Raw genomic sequence first — 24,050 nt, 5'->3', positions numbered from 1 at the left:
GCACCATAATTCAAAAGCGTCAATTCTTCGGCGATCAGCCTTCTTTATGGTCCAGCTCTCACTTCCATACATCACTACTGGGAAAACCATGGCTTTAACTATACGGACCTTTGTTGGCAAGGTGACGTCTCTACTTCTCAAGATGCTGTCTAGGCCTGTCATTGCCCTTCTCCCAAGAAGGAGGCGTCTTTTAATTTCGTGGCTGCTGTCACCATCTGCAGTGATCATGGAGCCCAAGAAAGTAAAATCTCTCACTGCCTCCATTTCTTCCCCTTCTATTTGCCAGGAGGTGATGGGACCAGTGGCCATGATCTTCGTTTTTTTGATGTTGAGCTTTAGACCTTTACTCTTTAGATAAAGATTTTTGCAGATTTGCTGTCTGAAGCAACATTTGTATATTCACACAAACACACCTTGTGACAGTGGGGACCATGCGGCCCCCTCCTACTCATTCTGTGCGTCTTTATAGGATCTGAATACATACAGTGAAACCTTAAGTTACATTGCCTTTGGGCTACATAAACTTGGGTTGTGCACCGCAGGAAACCCGGAACTACTGGAACAGGTTATTTCTGGGTTTCGTCGCTTGCGTATGCGCAGAACCGCTAAACTGCACCGTGCATGTGCACAGACGCAGCACTTCGAGTTGTGAAAGTTTTATGTTACGGACGGGCCTCCGGAACGGATCCTGTCCATAACACAAGGTACCATTGTAATCCGAATCTACGAGCTCAAAGGCGAGAGAATAGATTAATTTGAAATGGCCGGTTGTGCCCCAAAGTTATATAATATTATCTCTCTTCTTGACAGAATCAGACCTCAATTCCTGCTGGGAAGAAAGACAAGGTCCATTTCTCCAGGATCCCAAAGAAGGGGAGACATCAGCAGGTAGGTGCTTAGATGTGTTGTGGGGCCCTCCAGGAAGTGAGGGAGGAGAAGCCGGATGCCAGCATGGTGTGGTGGTTAAGAGCGGTGGACTTGTGATCTGGTGAACCGGGTTCGCGTCTCCGCTCCTCCACATGCAGCTGCTGGGTGACCTTGGGCTAGTCACACGTCTCTGAAGTCTCTCAGCCTCACTCACCACACACAGTGTTTGTTGTGGGGGAGGAAGGGAAAGGAGATTGTTAGCCGCTTTGAGACTCCTTCAGGTAGTGATAAAGCAGGATATCAAATCCAAACTCTTCTTTTTTATGTCCTGCTTCTGGGCTTCTTATCAGCATTCCTTTGGCCCCTGTGGGGCTCTTGGAGTAAACAGGCCAGCGAGACAAATGTGGTTTTCAATGCCTTTCCATTGGGCCTTGGGACTCCTCCCCAGGCCCTGACCCTTGTTGACCAGTGCTGCTTCACATCCTCCTCGAGTCCTTTTTCCTGGCTGGGTTGTTTCCTTGAAATGGGGCTTCTTCCTTGCCTGGATGAGAGGAGAGAGAAGGGTGTGTAGAAAACGTGCTCCTGTCGAGAGCTGACATTTGCATCCATTGATACACCCACGTCTGCCTCTGGCCCCACAAAGTGTGAATATGCGGCTCTCAGGCTGTAAAAAGTTGCTCACGCCTGAGAGAGACCATTGGTCTGATCCAGCAGCCCTTTTCTAAAGAGTAGAGTCGGCCTCTAGGTTGAGGTTTCCTTTCCACATTGCTAGTATATGCCCCAAATTAAAATAGCCTCCGCGGTGCTTCTGAGCTGAGGTCAATGTACAGTGAGATCCTCTTCACAAGCGCCAGAGTGATTCTGCTGGGTTCACATGGCCCTCTGCTATCCCTCAGGAGGACAGTGAAGACTTTGCCTTTCCCTTATTTTGGGAAGGGAGCCATGGGTGTAGTAGTGCTAGGAGTGTTTGGGTATCTTGTATTCTAAATTAACTGTCCTCTTTGAAACCATTTCCCAAACCAGACTTCATCACTTGGGAGGAAGGAGAAGATCCAGTTGGATGGGGCTCTGGGAAAGTGGAGAGATCAGCAGACACAGCTCTGCTTAGTGACAGCATGCAGAACAGGAAGGGACTTGTTGTCTTGAAACTGTGGCATATTCAGAAGCTAACTTTGGATTCAGTTGGGTAGGAAGAGAAGGAGGGGAACATACCGGAACTGTAAAATCAGAGAAGCAGAGAACTGGGCTTGATCCGTAATGTGAGTGTTTCCACCTTGCAATTTGAATGATCTTTCCTTTTTCTCCTTCCCTCAAAACAGGTAATTGGCAGAAGAGTGAGAATTATGGTGGGCCACACGTGGTGTCATTAGAAAATGTGGAGAGTGAAACAGCGGACGAGATATTTGTAAATCAACAATCGCCCCCAAAGCATGTGGAAAACATGTTGAAAAATGGGGAAAGGACACTTTCCACTACTCAGGACATTGGTGTTCATGTACCCTTGAATTCAAACGAGCAATGCACAGGAAGCAGCAATGTGGAGTGTGAACAGAGGTTCAGTCATAGTGGAAGGCTTAGTTTACATCAGAGAACCCAAACAGGGGAGAAAGCGTTTCAATGCATTGAGTGTGGAAAGAGCTTAAGTAGTGCTGGTAACCTTGTCAAGCATAAAAAAATCCATGCGGGGGAGAGACCCTTTAAATGCATGGAGTGTGGAAAGAGCTTCAGCCAGAGCGGAAACCTTATGGCACATCAAAGAATCCACACTGGGGAGAAACCATATAAATGTATGCTGTGTGGAAGGAGTTTCAGTCTCAATCACCATCTTACTTTACATCTAAGAACCCACACTGGGGAGAGACCTTACAGATGTATGGAGTGTGGAAAGAGCTATTGCCAGAGTGGACACCTTGCTGCACATAAAATAATGCACACGTGGGCAAAACAGTTTAAATGCATGGAGTGCGACAAGAGTTTTCTCAGAAAAATTGACCTTACTGTGCATCACAGAACCCACACAGGAGTGAAACCTTACAAATGTATGGAGTGTGGAAAGAGCTTTTCCCAGAGAGGACACCTAGCTTCACATCGAAGAATCCATACAGGGGAGAAACCCTTTAAATGTTTGGAGTGTGGAAAGAGCTTTCACAGGAACTGTGACCTTACTGCACATCGGAGAACCCACACAGGAGTGAAACCTTACAAATGTATGGAGTGTGGAAAGAGCTTTAGCCAGAGTGGAAACCTTAATGCACATCAAAGAACCCACACAGAAAAACCCACCCTTTAAATGTTTGGAGTGTGGAAACAGATTTAGTCACAACTACCACCTTACTTTACATAAAAGAACCGACGTCAAGGAGAAACCGTATCAATGTACAGTGTGTGGAGAAAGCTTTGGAGGGAGTAATGGCCTGACTGTGCATCTGGGAACCCATGCCTTGGGTAAACCCTCTATAAGTGAATGTGAAAAAAGCTGCAGTAGGAGCAGCAAATGTATTTTATGTAAGGGAATTATTTGCTGTTTTATTTTCCCCTTAAACTGAGGGTTAATTGGATGCTGTTGGAGCTCCTTGGCCTGGGGTGGGAGCTCCAAGTTTGAATCCAAAGGAAGTCAAATTGGGTAGGAGAGGCAGGCGGTTTGATGCCCACCACCCAGCCAAGGCACGTGGCCCCAATCCACAGGTTGTTCGCCTCCTTCATCAAATTCTTTCGGTCTGGTGACCTGACCTGATTGGAGTGATTTGCCTAAAATCTTTTGTGTGTTGATGCCCGAAATATTTGGGGCTCATTTCAGAGCAAGTCCCTTAACCTGAGTTCCTTCGCTGGGTTCCCCCGTCAGAGTGAAAAGTAAAATGGAAGGCAACCAAAATCTGAAGCAAATTGGACCATTAAGCCTTTGATTGTTTATTTGTCATGACAAATATTCAGCCTCTATAAAAGCAAAGGAAGGAGAACCTCGTGACAAAGGGTGTCCTGCCCTTTAAAGGTTTACAGTTCCCACGAAACAGCAAGAAATCCCACTGCACAAACGTCAGTGATAGGTAGGTAAACGTCAAAGAGGCATCACGGAATTAGGAGGGGTTGCAACATGTCAATCAGAACATTTGGGAATGGCGGGTCTTGCACCTTTCCAGGCAGAATTTACACGAAGCATTGTTACTGCAAGCTGCATTGGGATGGCAACAAGAGCAACCCATGTTCTATTCATGGGACAGACGCATGCAGACATTTGCCATTACATCTCATCCATCGCCTCCATCCAGAGCCATTCAGTGGGGGAAACCTTGTCCTGGGAGTCTTCCCCCTGCATGGCTCTGCGCTTCGGAGATTATGATGAGAGAGTGACTTCCCACAATGCAGGAGTGTCCGTGTGATTCTAGAAGTCTGTTACAAAGAATAAATCATTTATGAACCCTTTTACACCGTGTTTCCTTCATCTATATACAATTTCCCTAGTAAAATGCGCTTAATCATTTGTTTCCGCTTTATATTGGAAGTACTATCTCTAACAAAATGCATTTCAATAGGGACAAATGTAAGGTTTTGCACAAATATAGGATGGGGGGGTGCATCTGGCTTTCTGGTAGTACATGTGTAAAGGATCTAGGCGTCTTGACGGACCACAGTTTTAACATGTATCAACATTGTGATGCAGCAGCAGAAAAAGAAGTCTATAGTGTCCAGATCAGGGGAGCTGACTTGGTTCCGGTGCACATAACATGACATCATGATGTCACACACACACACACACACACACACCCGGCCTTGGAACCTGATTTCCAGTAGCACCAGGTTCCAAGGTCTCGCAAGCCCTCAGACAGCATCTCCGAGGTTTCACGAGACCAAGGCCGCCCAAGGGTGTTTTGACCTTGAAACACAATGAGCTCATTCCAGCAGCATCTCTGTCCCCAGGGAAAACTTGGAACCTTTCCAGGCACACTAGAAAAAAACTAGAATATTTATGTTAGCTTCTATAAGCCTCTACGGCTTCTGCACCTCAGAAACGCCATTATACCTTACAGATATATCATCCAGACCACCATTTAGTGTGGGAACCTTGGATTTATATAGTGAATATATGAGACTGAAACTGCCCTGCTCCAGCTGATCTCTCCATGATCTCCCGTGGGCTAGAGACAGAGGGGACGCGTCTCTATCCAGGACTCTTTCGCTTCCCTTACCCCTTCCGTGGACTCCCTCGCTCCGTCTCTACCGTTTATCAGCCAACCCTACTTGGGAGTGGGGGCGCTGTGGTCACCCCCCCCCTTGACAGGCATTGCAATTCCCGCAAAGGTGCCCAAAGGGGTGTGGAGCAGTTGAGCGTCTCTTGGCTGTCCCGGACCAGTAACAATTTGTGTGTGTTCAAAGGAGACTGTGCAATGCAAACCCTGCAGGTGTTGGGTACCCACTTTGCAGCCGGATTGCATGGATCGGGGCCCCCGTTGATGGGTCCTAGGAAAGGAGCGTTTGGGGGAGAGTGTCTCTAATCATCCCCCCCCCCACCCGCCAATTACCTCTTCCCTAACATGCCCCATCTTTACCTCTTTGTTCTCTCCTGGCCCTGCGCCTCCCCTGCTCCCTGCTCCGATTTCATTTCATGTAATAAACATCCAACACGTTTTCGAAAGGGAGTGGGGGTGGGACTCTTGCAATTTCAGTCACAGAGCATCCCCTGCCTGTGTAAGGAGGGGAACCGGAGGTGACGTCTCGAGAAAAGTGACAATTTTGCCATTTCCTTAGCTGAGCACACACAAACACGCGCCAAGGGTCGGATCCACAAGAAGGCGGTTTTCTCCTTACTGGGACCAGAGGCGAGACACGCACTCCGATCGTGTACATGCCCCAAGTCAGGCTTTCGCCTTATGCACTTTCACCTGGAAACAAATTTCATGGCTTCCGTCTGAGAAAATGCACATCAAACTACAAAGCTAGGACACACAACCAATGCAAGCTGCTGCGATTAAAAAGGTAAAGGGACCCCTGACCATTAGGTCCAGTTGTGGCCGACTGGGGTTGCGGCGCTCATCTTGCTTTATATGGCGTCGCAGGGATTTGAACCGCCGACCTTCTGATCGGCAGGTCCTAGGCTCTGTGATTTAACCCACAGCGCCACCCGCGTCCCACATTACTTGTGAATAGGCTATGCTTAATCATGGTCCCTGCTACCCCACGTGCGTTTGCGCAGTAATAACGGGAACTTCCATGCAAATCGTCGAGACTCCTCTGGAAAAATAGAACCATTTGCACAGCTCTACAATGGGGAATAGGGATGCGAGTGGCGCTGTGGGTTAAACCACAGAGCCTAGGACTTGCCGATCAGAAGGTCGGCGGTTCGAATCCCCATGACGGGGTGAGCTCCCGTTGCTCGGTCCCAGCTCCTGCCAACCTAGCGGTTCAAAAGCATGTCAAAGTGCAAGTAGATAAATAGGTACCACTCCGGTATGAAGGTAAACGGTGTTTCCGTGTGCTGCTCTGGTTCGCCAGAAGCGGCTTAGTCCTGCTGGCCACATGACCCGGAAGCTGTACGCCGGCTCCCTCGGCTAATAAAGCAAGATGAGCGCCGCAACCCCAGAGTCGGCCCCTAATGGTCAAGGGTACCTTTACCTTTACAATGGGGAATAGACTGTTTAGGAATCCTTTCTGGGCACTATGCTGCCTCATCCCTTTTCACAAACGACTAGTCCAGACTTCCTGCAAGCATAGAAACATTGCTTACTTGCAGGGAACCTGTGTCCTTCAACGCAGCATCAAATGCAGGTACACCTCCATCTTAGAGGGAAAAGTTATCCTAAAGAGACTCTCTGTGTGTCTCCCACCTTGCAACCTGAGGAGGGGGAGAGAAGGGAGGAGAAAGGGGTCACAGCCAATCAGAGCCAACCTATGATTTCAGGAAGCCCCATGCTTCTTGACCCCTTAATTACTGGTAATACAGGAACAGCTTCATTTTCCAGCATCATTCCACAAACAATACGGAATACGTTAAAATAGTAATAATAAGTAGCAGTAGTAGCTGTTGCTGCTGCTGCTCGTTGTTGACAACTCTTTAATAGCAGAAACAAGATCTGGTCCAGAGTTTGTGGGGGCGCAGACTGATCAGCGTCCGTAGCAGAGACCCTTAGGAAGGAACAAAACGGGGGAGGTGAAGTAGGAAAGAGGAGACGTTTTTGCAGTAAATTGTGATAAATTCCTCACCACCAGCTCCAAACATAGGAAGCTGCCATATTGTGAGCCAGACCCCCCTGGATCAGTGAGTGGCTGCAATGTCTCTTTGTGGTTTCAGAGGGATGGAGTCTGCTTCAGGAGTCTGCAAATTGGACCTGGGACATTCTGCGTGCAAGAAGATGCTCTGCCCCCTGAGCTGCAACCCCTTCCTTTATTTTAAATAATATTTTTATTGATTTTCACAGTAAACACCACAAAGAGTAAATATCAAAGTAGAAAATTTAAAAACAACAAAACCCTGTTTACATATTCAATATCAAATCCAAGTGTGGGATTACTTGAACCCCCTGACTTGCCTCCACTCCTGGTTCCATTGTTACCCTTATTAATTTATGCATGTCCATATAATCTTGTTTCTCTATTTGTTTCCAATTTTATATGCCTTCGTAACATTACATGTGTTTCTAAAACCCTGCTAATGTATTTAATTGATTTGGTTGGCATGAATATTTATCCATGAAATTGGTCTATTATTTTTTACTTCCTGCAAGTCTGTCCTTTGATTTGGAATTCAAGTGATGAGGGCCTCTTTCCAAGTATTTGGTAATCTGTCCTGCATTTAGAATTTCATTCATCACATTTTGTAATGGTTGAATTAAATAATTTTGCAATCTTTTATTATAGTTCACTGTTAGCCCGTTTGGGCCGGGTGACTTTCCCACCAACTGCCAAACTATTTGGCCTTATCTACGCCACCGGGACGCGGGTGGCGCTGTGGGTTAAAGCCTCAGCGCCTAGGGCTTGCCGATCGAAAGGTCGGCGGTTCGTATCCCCGCGGCCGGGTGCGCTCCCGTTGCTCGGTCCCAGCGCCTGCCAACCTAGCAGTTCGAAAGCACCCCCGGGTGCAAGTAGATAAATAGGGACCGCTTACTAGCGGGAAGGTAAACGGCGTTTCCGTGTGCGGCTCTGGCTCGCCAGAGCAGCGATGTCACGCTGGCCACGTGACCCGGAAGTGTCTCCGGACAGCACTGGCCCCCGGCCTATAGAGTGAGATGGGCGCACCAACCCCAGAGTCTGTCAAGACTGGCCCGTACGGGCAGGGGTACCTTTACCTTTACCTTTTTACGCTTATATACCTCAAGTAGATTATATAATAATAGAAAGAAATGGATATGTGAGAAGACAGAATGACTCATAAGGAGTCTGAATATCAGTCTTTTACCTAGACTGTTTGGTATAAATCAAAGTAAATCAGCCGAAGACTTTCAGTTCCAATTAATTCAGAAGAATATGAAGAATATGAATAAGAAAAAACCAAACACTTAGTCCCATTTGTTAATTTCCAGTGTCCAACAGAGATAAATTTTGATAGTTCAATGAACTTCCATATAAATCCAAAATGTTCTTGCCAGAATGAAGTTATAATCCACTTGTATAAAATGTTAATGACTTCCCATATTGTTAGTAAAGACAGTTGTTGTTGTTTAGTCGTTTAGTCGTGTCCGACTCTTCGTGACCCCATGGACCAGAGCACGCCAGGCACTCCTGTCTTCCGCTACCTCCCACTGTTTGGTCAAACTCATGTTTGTAGCTTCGAGAACACTGTCCAACCATCTTGTCCTCTGTCGTCCCCTTCTCCTTGTGCCCTCCATCTTTCCCAACATCAGGGTCTTTTCCAGGGAGTCTTCTCTTCTCATGAGATGACCAAAGTACTGGAGCCTCAGCTTCAGGATCTGTCCTTCCAGTGAGCACTCAGGGCTGATTTCCTTAACACAGTTAATCCACAGTTAGTCCACCAGGGGAGGGGGGAATGACTTATTATAATGGCCCTCTTATATTTGTTGTAAACATTTTCATTTTCTGGTGATTAATCTTAAAACCTGCTAACATACCAAACTTATTTTTTCCCCCAAAAAATATTCATTCCCATAACTATCTCATCCTGTCCAATATCTCTAAACAGCACTTCTAGGACCAGAATGGGGACATGACTCTTTCAAGTGGTTTGTAATCTAACAGATCCGCTAGTGCCATAAGGACCCCAAAATCTCTTGCAATGACTTTGAAAAGCTTTTGGCAGATCAAATCGCTTGAATTTGGGAGAAGGCAGATCCCACTGTGGTAGCAGGGCCTGGGCAGGAGAGTGCCAGAGTTCTGTCTAGTCAGGTTGTGGGGGATCAATTTCAGCCTGTTACCTCCAAGTATGTGGACATGCTGCTTGGCCAGTAGAACCAACCACCGGTCTTTTTGACCCTTGATGCTTCCCTTTCCGGAACCCATAAGTGAGGGGGTGAACAAAAAATCATCTTTGGACCTGGCCATTATGGCCCTATCTCAAACGTTCCATTTCTGGGCAAGGTGATCTAGAGGGTCATCATGGAAAAAATCCAGGCACACCTGTCCACAGAGGGAGACGTCAGTTTTATGTCCAGGGCAGCTGTCTACCTGCTCTACCTGGTACACCGACTGAGATCCTACCTGTTCTGGCTTTGGGCTTAGCCGCGCAGCCTGCATTCGCTCCATAAGATGCACAAACATTTTCCCTTACTTTTTAGATTTAGGATTATATTATGAGGTATCCTGCCGATACTGGCTAAGGGAATGGATATGATTAAAAAATACGGATGTTTTAGACCTTGAAGGTCATGACAATAGATATGGTTGGCATGATATTTGTGGTATGAGAATATTAAAGTACATGGAGCTTTCTTAAATCATGTCGTAAGAAAATCAGTGTATGAGGTATGGGGAAAAAAAAAAAAAACCTTAATAGAACAAAACTCTCCTCACTAGAAGTGATATCTTAAAAACAAACAAACCTGAATATGAGAAATGATTGGACAATGTATAAAGAGCTGTTAATGGAAGTAGAATACCAATTGAAATTGAAGAGGTTACGATACCATCAACTAAATGAAATATTCACTATGGATAAAAAGAATGGTTTTCTTAATGAAACCTCTAAACTTGAAAAAGAGCTGTTAGAGAACAAAACAAAATTACTCTCAAAAATGTATAAACTATTATATAAAAGATGAACAGGTTAAATCAGTAATGATACACTGGGCAAGAGATTTTGGTATAATATCCAATTTTCAGTATGGGAGAAGTTATGGAATTGTGATTTAAAATTGATAGCATGTTATACGTTGAAAGAAAACTATACGAAAATGATGTATTGTTGGTATTTAAAGTAAAGGTCAAGGGACCCCTGACCATTAGGTCCAGTCATGGCCGACTCTGGGGTTGCGGCACTCATCTCGTTTTATTGGCTGAGGGAGCCAGTGTACAGCTTCCGGGTCATGTGGCGAACCAGATCAGTGCATGGAAACGCCGTTTATGTTCCTGCCAGAGCAGTACCTATTTATCTACTTGCACTTTGACGTGCTTTCGAACTACTAGGTTGGCAGGAGCAGGGACCAAGCAACGGGAGCTCACCCCGTCATGGGGATTCGAACTGCCAACCCTCTGATCGGCAAGTCCTAGGTTCAGTAAATCAGCAAAAATATATAAAACAGGGTCCAATATGTGTTGGAAATGTAAGGAAAAAGAAGGCACTTTTTATCATATGTGGTGGACATGTAAGGTAGTAAAAGAATTTTGGGAAATGATATATAATGAATCGAAAAAATGCTTTAAGCAACTTTTTCTAAAACCCCTGAAGCCTTTCTTTTAGGAATTCTAGGTGCCAAAATTTCAAAGGAACAAAAAGGACTATTTATGTATGCGAACACAGCTGCACGAATGTTATTGGCCCAGAGATGGAAAGAAAATAAAGTCCCGACCAAAGAAGAATGGCAGATTAAGTTGATGGATTATGCCGAAATGGCAAAAATGACCAGAAGAATTAGAAATCAGGAACAGTAAACTTTAATAAGGAATGGGGAAAATTTACAAACTATATTAAAAACCATTGTAAAAAGCTAAAATTGTTTCTAGGATTGGAATAAACTTGTAGTTTCTAGGATTGGAATAAACTTGTAGTTTCATGGTGAACTTTGGGCATAATAGAGATGTAAAAGATTTGGATTATTATAAAAGATGCAGGAGGAAATGATTTACAATAGGACCAACAAGGGGGAGGAGGGAAGATATCTGATATTAAATTTATCTTATGAAAAACCACACACACACACTTTCCACACCGTACAATATACTGGTTTTTCCATTGTGTGAGTTTGTTGATGTATTCTAAGGATATCATTGCAACTATAGGTCTTTTCACACTCAATACATTGGAATGGTCTTCACCTTGTATGAGTCTGTTGATGCGATGTAAGCTTATCTTTATGACTGAAGGTCTTTCCACACTCCATACATTTAAATGGTTTCTCCCCTGTGTGAGTTCGTTGGTGTAATCTAAGCCTATTGCTTCTTCTGAAGGTCTTTCCACATTCTATACATTTATATGGTTTTTCTCCTGTGTGGATTCGATGGTGAATATTAAGTGCTGAACCCGTACTGAAAGTCTTTCCACACTCCATACATTTATATGGTTTTTCTCCTGAATGTGTTTGATGATGCAAAGCAAGTTGTGAGCCGCGACTGAAACTCCTTCCACACTCCATACATTTATATGATTTTTCTCCTATATGAATTTGTTTATGTTTTTCAAGGCCTCTCTTTTCATGGAAACACTTTCCACACTCCATGCATTTATATGGTCTTTCCCCTGTGTGTGTTCGTTGATGTATTTTAAGGTATGCATTCCGGGTATAGCTGTTTCCACACACCATACATTTAAACAGCTTTTCTCCTGTGTGAGTCTGTTGATGTCTTCTTAAATTTTGCCTATCAGTGAAGTTCTTTCCACACTGTATACATTCAAATGGGTTTTCTCTTGTGTGAATTCGTTGGTGAATTCTAAGGGCATTATTCCGTCCAAAGCTCTTTCCACACTCTATACATTTAAATGGCTTTTCTCCTGTGTGAGTTACTTGATGACTTCGAAGGTTACTGTTTTGAATGAAGCTCTTTCCACACTCCATACATTTATATGGCCTTCCCCCTCTGTGAGTTACCACATGTAATCTGAGGTATTCCCTATTACTGAAGCTCTTTCCACACTCCATACATTTAAATGGCTTTTCTCCTGTGTGAGTTCGTTGGTGTCTTTGAAGGGCACCCTTTCGCCTGAAGCTATTTCCACACTCCAAACATTGATAGGGTTTCTCCCCTGTGTGAGTTCGTTGATGACTTTGAAGGGCACCCTTTCGCCTGAAGCTATTTCCACACTCCAAACATTGATAGGGTTTCTCCCCTGTGTGAGTTCGTTGATGACTTTGAAGGGTACCCTTTTGCCTGAAGCTGTCTCCACACTCCAAACATTGATAGGGTTTCTCCCCTGTGTGAGTTCGTTGATGACTTTGAAGGGTACCCTTTTGCCTGAAGCTGTTTCCACACTCCAAACATTTATAGGGTTTCTCCCCTGTGTGAGTTCGTTGATGTACCTTTAAGTTTCTACTATCATTGAAGCTCTTTCCACACTCCATGCATTTAAATGGTTTTCCCCCTTTGTGAGTTCGTTTGTGAATTCTAAGGTTTTCTCTATGACTTAAGCTCTCCATACATTCATATCGTTTCCCCCTTGTGTGAGTTTGTAGATGATTTCTAAGTTTTCCAGTATCCATAAAGCTCCTTGCACATTCCAACAGTTTCGTTGTTATTACCGGTGAAATTACAGGTGGTCCTGCAGAGTTCTGTCCGTCATCTCCACCTGCTTCAGAGCGAGGAGAAAGAAATTCCTATTAGGGTTTCAAGGATAAGGAGGAAGGAACTTAACATACACAAAGCTCAGTCAGCACTTTCTCTTACTGAAACATCTCCTAGATTCACCCTTATCAGCTTTACCTTACAATCTAAACTGGTAAATTACATGCCATTATTATCTATTGATGCTGATGAAGTATATCTCGTTACTAATTTGCTGCATCCCCTTCATGGATCACTGCCTTGCCGTGGCGAAGGGGCTTGAATAACTCAGAGTAGCTATGAGCTATGCCGTGCAGGGCCACCCAAGATGGACAGGTCATAGTGGAGAGTTTTGACCAAACGTGATCCACCTGGAGCAGGAACTGGCAAGCTACTCCAATATCCCTGCCAAGAAAACTCCATGGACAAAGACAACAGGCATATAAAAGTTATGATGCTGGAAGATGAGCCCCTCAGGTCGGAAGGTGTCCAACATGCTACTGAGGAAGAGCGGAGGACAAGTACAAATAGATTCAGAGCTGATGAAGCAGCTGGGCCAAAGCCAAAAGGTCACTCTGTTGCAGATATGCCTGGAAGCGAAAGGAAAGTCCAATGCTGTAAAGAAAAATATTGCATAGGAACCTGGAATGTAAGAACCATGAACCTGGGTAAGTTGGATGTGGTCAAAAATGAGATGGCGAGAATAAATATTGACATCCTGGGCACCAGTGAACTAAAATGGACGGGAATGGGCGAATTCAGTTCGGATGACCATCATATCTACTACTGTGGGCAAGAATCCCGTAAAAGAAATGGAGTGGCCCTCAGAGTCAACAAAAGAGTGGCGAGAGCTGTACTGGGATGCAATCTCAAAAATGATAGAATGATCTCGATACAAATCCAAGGCAGACCTTTTAACATCACAGTAATCCAAGTTTATGCACCAACTACTGGTGCTGTAGAAACTGAAATTGACCAATTCTATGATGACTTACAACACCTTATAGAAATGACACCAAAGAAGGATGTTCTTCTCATTATAGGGGATTGGAATGCTAAAGTAGGGAGTCAAGAGATAAAAGGAACAACTGGCAAGTTTGGCCTTGGAGTTCAAAACGAAGCAGGGCAAAGGCTAATAGAGTTCTGTCAAGAGAACAAGCTGGTCATCACAAACACGCTTTTCCAACAACACAAGAGACGACTCTACACATGGATATCACCAGATGGGCAGCATCGAAATCAGATCAAATCTCTGCAGCCAAAGATGGAGAAGCTTTACACAGTCAGCAAAAACAAAACCTGGAGCTGTCTGTGGCTCAGATCATCAGCTTCTTATAGCAAAATTCAAGCTTAAACTGAAGAAAGTAGGAAAAACCACTGGGCCGGTAAGATACAATCTAAATCAAATCCCTTATGAATACACAGTGGAAGTGAGGAACAGGTTTAAGGATTTAGATTTGCTGGACAGAGTGCCTGAACAACTATAGAAGGAGGCTCGTAACATTATACAGGAGGCAGCAACGAAAACCATCCCAATGAAAAGGAAATGCAAGAAAGCAAAGTGGCTGTCCAATGAGGCCTTACAAATAGCAGGGGAGAGAAGGCAAGCAAAATGCGAGGGAGATAGAGAAAGATACAGGAAATTGAATGCAGATTTCCAAAAAATAGCAAGGAGAGACAAGAAGGCCTTCTTAAACGAGCAATGCAAAGAAATAGAGGAAAACAATAGAATGGGAAAAACCAGAGATCTGTTCAAGAAAATTAGAGATATGAAAGGAACATTTCGTACAAAGATTACCATAATAAAGAACAAAAGTGGTAAGGACCTAACAGAAGCAGAAGACATCAAGAAGAGGTGGCAAGAATACACAGAGGAATTATACCAGAAAGATATGGATGGCTCGTACACCCCAGGTAGTGTGGTTGCTGACCTTGAGCCAGACATCCTGGAGACCGAAGTCAAATGGGCCTTAGAAAGCATCGCTAATAACAAGGCCAGTGGAAGTGATGATATTCCAGCTGAACTATTTAAAATTTTAAAAGATGATGCTGTTAATTTTGAAAACAAATTTTGAAAACTCAGCAGTGGCCAGAGGATTGGAGAAGATCAGTCTACATCCCAATCCCAAAGAAGGGAAGTGCCAAAGAATGCTCCAACTACTGGACAATTGCACTCATTTCACACGCTAGCAAGGTTATGCTTAAAATTCTACAAGGAAGGCTCAAGCAGTATGTGGACCGAGAACTTCCAGAAGTGCAAGCTGGATTTCGAAGGGGCAGAGGAATCAGAGACCAAATTGTAAACATGCACTGGATTATGGAGAAAGCTAGAAAGTTCCAGAAAGACATCTACTTCTGCTTCATTGACTATGCAAAAGCCTTTGACTGTGTCGACCACAGCAAATTATGGCAAGTTCTTAAAGAAATGGGAGTGCCTGATCACCTCATCTGTCTCCTGAGAAATCTCTATGTGGGACAAGAAGCTACAGTTAGAACTGGATATGGAACAACTGATTGGTTCAAAATTGGGAAAGGAGTACGACAAGGCTGTATTTTGTCTCCCTGCTCATTTAACTTATATGCAGAATTCATCATGCAAAAAGCTGGGCTGGATGAATCCCAAGCCGGAATTAAGATTGCCAGAAGAAATATCAATAACCTCAGATATGCAGATGACACAACCTTGATGGCAGAAAGTGAGGAGGAATTAAAGAACCTTTTAATGAGGGTGAAAGAGGAGAGCGCAAAATATGGTCTGAAGCTCAACATCAAAAAAACGAAGATCATGGCCACTGGGCCCATCACCTCCTGGCAAATAGAAGGGGAAGAAATGGAGGCAGTGATAGATTTTACTTTCTTGGGCTCCATGATCACTGCAGATGGTGACAGCAGCCACAAAATTAAAAGATTCCTGCTTCTTAGGAGAAAAGCAATGACAAACCTAGACAACATCTTAAAAAGCAGAGACATCACCTTGCCAACAAAGATCCGTATAGTTAAAGCCATGGTTTTCCCAGGAGTGATATATGGAAGTGAGAGCTGGATCATAAAGAAGGCTGATCGCCGAAGAATCGATGCTTTTGAATTCTGGTGCTGGAGGAGACTCTTGAGAGTCCCATGGACTGCAAGAAGATCAAATCTATCCATTCTTAAGGAAATCAGCCCTGAGTGCTCACTGGAAGGGCAGATTTTGAAGCAGAGGCTTCAATACTTTGGCCACCTCATGAGAAGAGAAGACTCTGTGGAAAAGACCCTGATGTTGGGAAAGATGGAGGGCACAAGGAGAAGGGGACAACAGAGGACGAGATGGTTGGACAGTGTTCTCGAAGGTACCAGCATGAGTTTGACTAAACTGCGGGAGGCAGTGGAAGACAGGAGTGCCTGGCGTGCACTGGTCCATGGGGTCATGACGAGTTGGACTAAACAACTAAACAACAACAACAATTTGCTGCATTGTGTAATCAGCTCTGTGATCTTCAGATGAGTATATAAACAGGGATGTAGGAAGGGGGGGCAGGTCTCCCCCAGTGCCATCATGGGGTGGGGGGTGGGGCCACAAATTATCAAGGAAAAATTACTGCCCTACTAGGGAGGTTCATGGCGTTTCTGTGCGCTGCTCTGTTTCGCCAGAAGTGGCTTAGTCATGCTGGCCACATGACCCGGAAGCTGTACGCTGGCTCCCTCGGCCAATAAAGCAAGATGAGCGCTGCAACCCCAGAGTTGATCGCGACTGGACCTAATGGTCAGGGGTCCCGTTCACTTTACCTAGGGAGGTTCATAAAAAACTTTTTTTTTGAAAATGCCTGCTATAAAGATCTTATCTTACTACACTAGGGATTATATAGCTATATCTGAAAATTTATGCATATCTTGACCGTCCTCCATGAAAACAGATGTTTACTTGGCAGTTTTCCTATGTCATGAAGGCTGAAATTTCCATTCAGTGGAGCAGGTAAACCACTTTAAGCTATGGTTTTCCCAGTACTGATGTATGGAGGTGAGAGCTGGACCATAATGAAGGCTGATCGCCGAAGAATTGATGCTTTTCAATTATGGTGCTGGAGGAGACTCGTGAGAGTCCCATGGACTGCAAACCTATCCATTCTGAAGGAAATCAGCTCACCGGAAGGACAGATCCTGAAGCTGAGGCTCCAAGACTTTGGCCACCTCATGAGAAGAGAAGACTCCCTGGAAAAGACCCTGATGTTGGGAAAGATGGAGGGCAGAAGGAGAAGGGGACGACAGAGGACGAGATGGTTGGACAGTGTTCTCGAAGCTACAAACATGAGTTTGACCAAACTGCGGGAGGCAGTGGAGGACAGGAGTGCCTGGAGTGCTCTGGTCCATGGGGTCATGAAGAGTCGGACACAACTAAACGACTAAATAACAACAACAACAACAAATTTGCAGTTTTCTTTTTAAAAAATATATAAATAAAAAAAAATATATAAATAAAACAACACAAGCCAAAACACTACACTATCCTGTAGATTTAAGTATCTGTCCACAGTCGCCTACTTGTTATCGGAGGCCCCAAATCCACATTCCTTTGTAGAAGAAGAAGAAGAAGAGTTTGGATTTGATATCCCGCCTTTCACTCCCTTTAAGGAGTCTCAAAGCGGCTAACAATCTCCTTTCCCTCAAACCATTTTTGCTGGCAACTCCCCGAAAAAACCACCAGTGTGTGTGTGTGAGGGTGTGACAAGAAATTTGCCACACTGGGTACCACCTGACCTTCCTACGCTTCTGTATATAAATTAAATAACTGAATATAATAACTTTCTGGAAAAAAAACCAATAGTGGTAGAAATGCTTGAAATATACATTATAAATAGTTACTGGATTTGTCACCATCAATGAATCATGCTGTACAAAAAACTTGCAAAACCTGAATTCCACTTTCTTCTTCCTGTTAAGAACCTCCTGCCTTTTCTCTCCTCTCCCACTTTTCCTATTGCCAGGGAGGTTCCCCACTTCCAACATCCATCCATCCATCCATCCATCCATCCATCCATCCATGTCCTCTTCTCCCCTCCCCTCGAACTCACCAGATCTCTCTGAGGGTCCTGGGAGAAAAGACCCAGAGGTTGTGGGGAGGGATGCAGGAGACAGCCGGACCAGGTCAACCGTCCACCTTCCTCCTTCCATCCTCGATAGGATTGCAGGATCTGCCTCTTGAATCCTTCCTGAGGCACTCAGAAGCCTAAAGAAGAAGCGGATTCCTGGGAGATAGAAGCAAATGGAGACTCAGAGCCCCTGGAGGGATTTTGCTTTCAGAGGGGAAGCCCCCTCCCCATCTGTGCTTCTCCCACCCGCAGCTTCCATGGTAGAAGAGGGGTACCTTCCTCCCGAACCCCACCTTGCAAGGAAAGTGGAGCCATGTCTGAAAGAGGATCTTCTTCACAACTGTATTTAAAACTTTCCTTTCCGGACCACCTTTTCTCCCTGTCATCCTCTGGCGTTGCAGGCTCCTTCCATTTTTCCTTCTGCTTCCCCCCTCAATCCCCCCCCCCCCCCAGCTTGCAGGAAGGGCCTGCAGCTCAGGGCCAGAGCATCTTCTTGTAGGCAGAATGTCCCAGGTTCAATCCTCAAAGGTAGGCCTGAAACAGACTCCATCCCTCTGGAACCCCAAAGAACCACTGCTACCAATCCGGGTCCTGGCCCAGGGGGTGTTTCTCAGCATCAGACCAAAGCTTCTCCTCTTCCCAGTTTTAAAGCCTTCCCTCCTTCACTTCTCCACAGACTCTGCCCCCCTTGAACTCCACAGTGGTTACTTCTCAGCAGAAAGGCAAAGAGCTGGGCTGCAGATTCCTCCGACCAGATCTGCAGCCTCTGCAACTGCCTCATAGGGGGAAAAGAAATACCCAGAAGAGTTGTTGCGCCCATTAGACCTGGCTCCCCGGACCAGGCCTTGTTTCTGCTACTAAAGAGTTAACAATTTGAACTTCACGCATTTTGCGTGTCATTTTTTGCTGGCTGGCTCTCTGACAAATTCTATGACTCCATGAATCCAGCTTCTAGGGAGGGAAACGGGGGTGGGGGTGGTGGGAATAGGGCTCCCCCCCTCCCGCTTTATGGATGCCTCTTAAAGGAGGCTGCTGAGCGGGAAGCAATTGTCAAGGTAGCGCCGCAGCCTCTCCGGCGCTGAAGACGCACGCAGTCCCCCCCCCAAAACCGTGTCTCTGCCCCCTGCCAATGCTGTGCTTCCCTCCCCCAGGGATGCCTCCATTCCTCCCTCTGCCCCCCCCCAACTTCCTCTGCCCTCCTCCCTGAGTCTCCCCTGCGCCCAAAGGCCCCCTCCCCCTTGGCACGGCTCACCCCTCGCCCTGCGCCGCGCGCCCTACCTCTCCAAAGCGCACCGTCCGGAGGGACTACCCAAGACGAGTAGGGGAGAGGGAAGTGATGGAAGGGGGTGGGTCTCTATCCACGGCTCTCGTTCTCTCGCTTCCTTTAACCCTTACATGGACTCCCAATGTCAGTCTCTCCGGCAAATGTGACTCACCGAAGGGGTGGGGACGGGGACCGGGCTATGCGGCGGCGACACTTCGGGTTCTTTTTGGAAAGCGCTCGCCCCTAGAGCTACGATCGTAGGGCAGCCCCTACCGGTGTTTGGATAGAAACAGGACGTGGCGTCTCAAGAAAAACGAAGGTTTTTTGGGGTTTGTTTCATCAGAGCTGAACACATACACACATACGTATACTCTCTCTCTCTCTCTCTCTCTCTCTCTCTCTCTCTCTCTCTCTCTCTCACACACACACACACACAGCAACCATGCACTGCAGCCTGAACCACAATAAGCGCTAGTGCACTAGTGGGACCACAAGTGAGATGTGCATCTCAATCCTATACAATTCGATGTGCAAATGCTCCAAGTAAGCCTTTAACTTTTTGAACTTTGAACTAGAAACAAATTTCATTGCAAGCATCTGGCTTCACTTCTCAGACAATGCTGTTTTTGTTAAGTTGTGGGTGAACATATCACATGACACAGCGATTCTCCAAACAGCTCTTGTTTATTCACAGGCCAGAACAGAACTGAACTGAAGGGTTCAGCCAGCCTGCTTATATAGAGCTCCACTAGAACACAACAGTTACCATTTTCTGTAACTTTCCAATCACTGAATGTCACTTTCGATCCCTTATTTGCATATGTGGACCGGAGTGAAAACTATCTACAGTATCTCCCTGCTGGCCCAGGGTGATAATTTCTGTACATAAAAGTTTATTATTATTATTATTATTATTATTATTATTATTATTATACCACCCTATACCTGGAGGTCTCCAGGCGGTTCACAGAAAAGATCACAACATATATAATCAGAATAAAAACAGCAACCCAATAGCACGCTCCAGAAAAGAGCCACATTTTTAAAGGGTATAGGATGCAGACCAGGACATTCATCCATCAACCTCTGAGGGATGATTTAGAGAGGATTGGGTCCAGCATCACTTTCCCTGCATGTGTGTGCCAGAGCTACACCTCAGCCTTCCTCGGGGTTGAAGGTACACACAACAGGCAATAAACACGGGCGCCATAAAGATTCAGTCAAGTGTAGACATTGCCCTGACAGGCATAAAAGCTTATTGGCAGCAAATATGCACAGACATTCCCCACTGCTATCCATGGTCAAGGCATGCTTAGAGCCCAACAAGAGTCCAAGACTCTCTCTCTGCTTCTCTCAGCGCAAGGCGCAAGCAAGAGACTCGCAACAACTTACAGCAAGTTACCCAGAACCGTTGTTACACACTGCGCATGCCCAAAGAAAAGTTCCCGCAGAAAATGTCCTTGCATAGATAAAACAATCTCAGCCTTCTGTTGCTTCTTGAAACTTCTTCTCTGTTTCTAGAAGAAATGATTCCCTTTTACACAGAGAGAATATCCAACATGTACAACTGCACCCAAACTGTAAATGCCAGAGGTTTCCAGGCTGGAGAGCAAAAGGAACCCGTAGAGAAGGGGGAGGAGGGTGGGGTGTCAGTGGACAACCGCCCTCCCCCATCTTTATACTGCATTCTCCTCTTCTCAGTTTTGAAGTCTTCCTTCCTTCCTTCCTTCCTTCCTTCCTTCCTTCCTAAATCTACCCTGCTATGGAGCCTTATCAGAGTCTGTGCCCCGCACACCCCCACCGTTTTAATGCCAATCAACTTTTTTGGGGGAGTGGGGGGGGCGGGCCTCTCAAATATTTTATTTGGGCAGGGGGCGACAGGACCTTGGCCTCTAGGAGCTGGCTCCTATGTCTCTTCTCCCTGGGGAGCCTCCCCTGAACCCAGAAAGACTTCCAAGGAAGTCTTTTTGGGGTGGTGGTGGGGTGGTGGTGTCTCTTCGTGCTTTTTCCCAACTTCCTCTGCCCTCCTCCCTGAGTCTCCCCTGCGCCCAAAGGCCCCCTCCCCCTTGGCACGGCTCACCCCTCGCCCTGCGCCGCGCGCCCTACCTCTCCAAAGCGCACCGTCCGGAGGGACTACCCAAGACGAGTAGGGGAGAGGGAAGTGATGGAAGGGGGTGGGTCTCTATCCACGGCTCTCGTTCTCTCGCTTCCTTTAACCCTTACATGGACTCCCAATGTCAGTCTCTCCGGCAAATGTGACTCACCGAAGGGGTGGGGACGGGGACCGGGCTATGCGGCGGCGACACTTCGGGTTCTTTTTGGAAAGCGCTCGCCCCTAGAGCTACGATCGCAGAGCAGCCCCCACCGGTGTTTGGATAGAAACAGGACGTGGCGTCTCAAGAAAAACGAAGCTTTTTTGGGTTTGTTTCATCAGAGCTGAACACATACACATACTCTCTCTCCTCTCTCTCCTCTCTCTCCTCTCTCTCTCTCTCTCTCTCTCTCTCTCACACACACACACACACAGCAACCATGCACTGCAGCCTGAACCACAATAAGCGCTAGTGCACTAGTGGGACCACAAGTGAGATGTGCATCTCAATCCTATACAATTCGATGTGCAAATGCTCCAAGTAAGCCTTTAACTTTTTGAACTTTGAACTAGAAACAAATTTCATTGCAAGCATCTGGCTTCACTTCTCAGACAATGCTGTTTTTGTTAAGTTGTGGGTGAACATATCACATGACACAGCGATTCTCCAAACAGCTCTTGTTTATTCACAGGCCAGAACAGAACTGAACTGAAGGGTTCAGCCAGCCTGCTTATATAGAGCTCCACTAGAACACAACAGTTACCATTTTCTGTAACTTTCCAATCACTGAATGTCACTTTCGATCCCTTATTTGCATATGTGGACCGGAGTGAAAACTATCTACAGTATCTCCCTGCTGGCCCAGGGTGATAATTTCTGTACATAAAAGTTTATTATTATTATTATTATTATTATTATTATTATTATTATTATTATACCACCCTATACCTGGAGGTCTCCAGGCGGTTCACAGAAAAGATCACAACATATATAATCAGAATAAAAACAGCAACCCAATAGCACGCTCCAGAAAAGAGCCACATTTTTAAAGGGTATAGGATGCAGACCAGGACATTCATCCATCAACCTCTGAGGGATGATTTAGAGAGGATTGGGTCCAGCATCACTTTCCCTGCATGTGTGTGCCAGAGCTACACCTCAGCCTTCCTCGGGGTTGAAGGTACACACAACAGGCAATAAACACGGGCGCCATAAAGATTCAGTCAAGTGTAGACATTGCCCTGACAGGCATAAAAGCTTATTGGCAGCAAATATGCACAGACATTCCCCACTGCTATCCATGGTCAAGGCATGCTTAGAGCCCAACAAGAGTCCAAGACTCTCTCTCTGCTTCTCTCAGCGCAAGGCGCAAGCAAGAGACTCGCAACAACTTACAGCAAGTTACCCAGAACCGTTGTTACACACTGCGCATGCCCAAAGAAAAGTTCCCGCAGAAAATGTCCTTGCATAGATAAAACAATCTCAGCCTTCTGTTGCTTCTTGAAACTTCTTCTCTGTTTCTAGAAGAAATGATTCCCTTTTACACAGAGAGAATATCCAACATGTACAACTGCACCCAAACTGTAAATGCCAGAGGTTTCCAGGCTGGAGAGCAAAAGGAACCCGTAGAGAAGGGGGAGGAGGGTGGGGTGTCAGTGGACAACCGCCCTCCCCCATCTTTATACTGCATTCTCCTCTTCTCAGTTTTGAAGTCTTCCTTCCTTCCTTCCTTCCTTCCTTCCTTCCTTCCTTCCTTCCTAAATCTACCCTGCTATGGAGCCTTATCAGAGTCTGTGCCCCGCACACCCCCACCGTTTTAATGCCAATCAACTTTTTTGGGGGAGTGGGGGGGGCGGGCCTCTCAAATATTTTATTTGGGCAGGGGGCGACAGGACCTTGGCCTCTAGGAGCTGGCTCCTATGTCTCTTCTCCCTGGGGAGCCTCCCCTGAACCCAGAAAGACTTCCAAGGAAGTCTTTTTGGGGTGGTGGTGGGGTGGTGGTGTCTCTTCGTGCTTTTTCTCCCAGGCCCTCCCCCCCTCAAACCCCACACTGCATTTTTTACCTATTTGCTCTTTCTGCCCACCCCCTCCCCCTTGCTCGCTATTTTGGTTTCCTGCAATGTAAAGATCCGGGAGTGGATGGGGGCTGTTGTCCACTGATGGCGACACTTTGGGTCCAGTCGTAGAGCAGCTCAAGTATTTGGGTGTGTGTGTGTGTGGCGTTTTAAAAAGCATCAAGAGAACAGCGCCTCTCAGCACTGGAAGCAGAGGACATGAAATGAAAGTCTCAGAAAAGCACCGGCTTGAGCAGGGGTCAGCAAACTTTTTCAGCAGGGGGCCGGTCCACTCTCCCTCAAACCTTGTGTGGGGCTGGACTATATTTTGAAAAAATAAATAAATGACTGAATTCCTATACCCCACAAATAACCCAGAGATGCATTTTAAATAAAAGGGCACATTCTACTCATGTAAAAAGACACTGATTCCCGGACTGTCCCCGGGCCAGATTTAGAAGGCAATTGGGCCAGATCTAGGCCCCGGGCCTTAGTTTGCCTACTCATGGACTTGAGAGTCAGGATTGTAATTGATGTGGAGAGAACTAGCCCCCTTTTGATGTAGCCAAGAATGAGGCAGAGTGATTTCATAGAATTGCGGTCCCTGCTACCCACGTGTGTTCGCACAGTAATAACGGGAACTTCCATGGAAATCCTTGAGGCTTGGCTTTCGCTTCAAGGCTCCCCCGGAAAAACAGAACAATTTGCACAGCTCTACAGTGGACAATAAAGGGACGCGGGTGGCGCTGTGGGTTAAACCACAGAGCCTAGGACTTTCCGATCAGAAGGTTGGTGGTTCGAATTCCCGCGACGGGGTGAGCTCCCGTTGCTCGGTCCCTGCTCCTGCCAA

At 46.0% G+C, this 24,050-nt stretch overlaps 3 protein-coding genes across 4 annotated transcripts in view; 1 reads left to right on the top strand and 2 right to left on the bottom strand.

Annotated features, from left to right (window-relative positions):
- LOC114592642 (uncharacterized) overlaps positions 1–5,899 on the bottom strand; it is a 35,645-nt gene extending 29,746 nt beyond the window's left edge. The window contains exon 1 of the mRNA XM_077923342.1: positions 5,412–5,899. The gene's annotated coding sequence lies outside the window, so the exon portion shown is untranslated. The remainder of the gene's footprint in view (positions 1–5,411) is intronic.
- Positions 1–24,050, top strand: part of LOC114592604 (uncharacterized) — a 134,542-nt gene that overhangs the window by 5,715 nt on the left and 104,777 nt on the right. The gene's annotated exons all lie outside the window — the stretch shown is intronic.
- LOC114592570 (uncharacterized) lies at positions 7,225–19,225 on the bottom strand. 2 transcript variants are annotated; one of them, XM_077923298.1, is made up of 4 exons: positions 19,068–19,225; positions 17,772–17,945; positions 11,284–12,751; positions 7,225–8,798 (listed from the first exon to the last, which is right to left on the bottom strand). In XM_077923298.1, the coding sequence occupies exons 2-4, from the start codon at positions 17,869–17,871 to the stop codon at positions 8,759–8,761; spliced, it is 1,608 nt and encodes a 535-aa protein (XP_077779424.1). In that variant the 5' UTR covers positions 17,872–17,945; positions 19,068–19,225; the 3' UTR covers positions 7,225–8,758. The 2 variants fall into 2 exon arrangements, with proteins under 2 accessions (XP_077779424.1, XP_077779425.1); XM_077923299.1 differs by lacking the exon at positions 19,068–19,225 and having other exon boundaries at positions 11,284–12,776; positions 17,772–17,919.

This window comes from Podarcis muralis, chromosome 2 (assembly GCF_964188315.1).
Source record: "Podarcis muralis chromosome 2, rPodMur119.hap1.1, whole genome shotgun sequence".
NCBI lineage: Eukaryota > Metazoa > Chordata > Lepidosauria > Squamata > Lacertidae > Podarcis > Podarcis muralis.
Note: the sequence above shows the minus strand (reverse complement) of the source record. Positions and strands in the feature narration are given on the sequence as shown.

Excerpts from the sequence above, each read along its gene's own strand:
- LOC114592570 (XM_077923298.1), bottom strand. The coding sequence starts at position 17,871 with ATGGAAGGAGGAAGGTGGACGGTTGACCTGGTCCGGCTGTCTCCTGCA. Across the intron at positions 12,752-17,771 it reads AGGACCCTCAGAGAGATCTG|CAGGTGGAGATGACGGACAG; the intron begins GTGAGTTCGAGG and ends CTCGCTCTGAAG. Across the intron at positions 8,799-11,283 it reads CATCAACAGACTCATACAAG|GAAATCAGCCCTGAGTGCTC; the intron begins GTGAAGACCATT and ends AACTGTGTTAAG.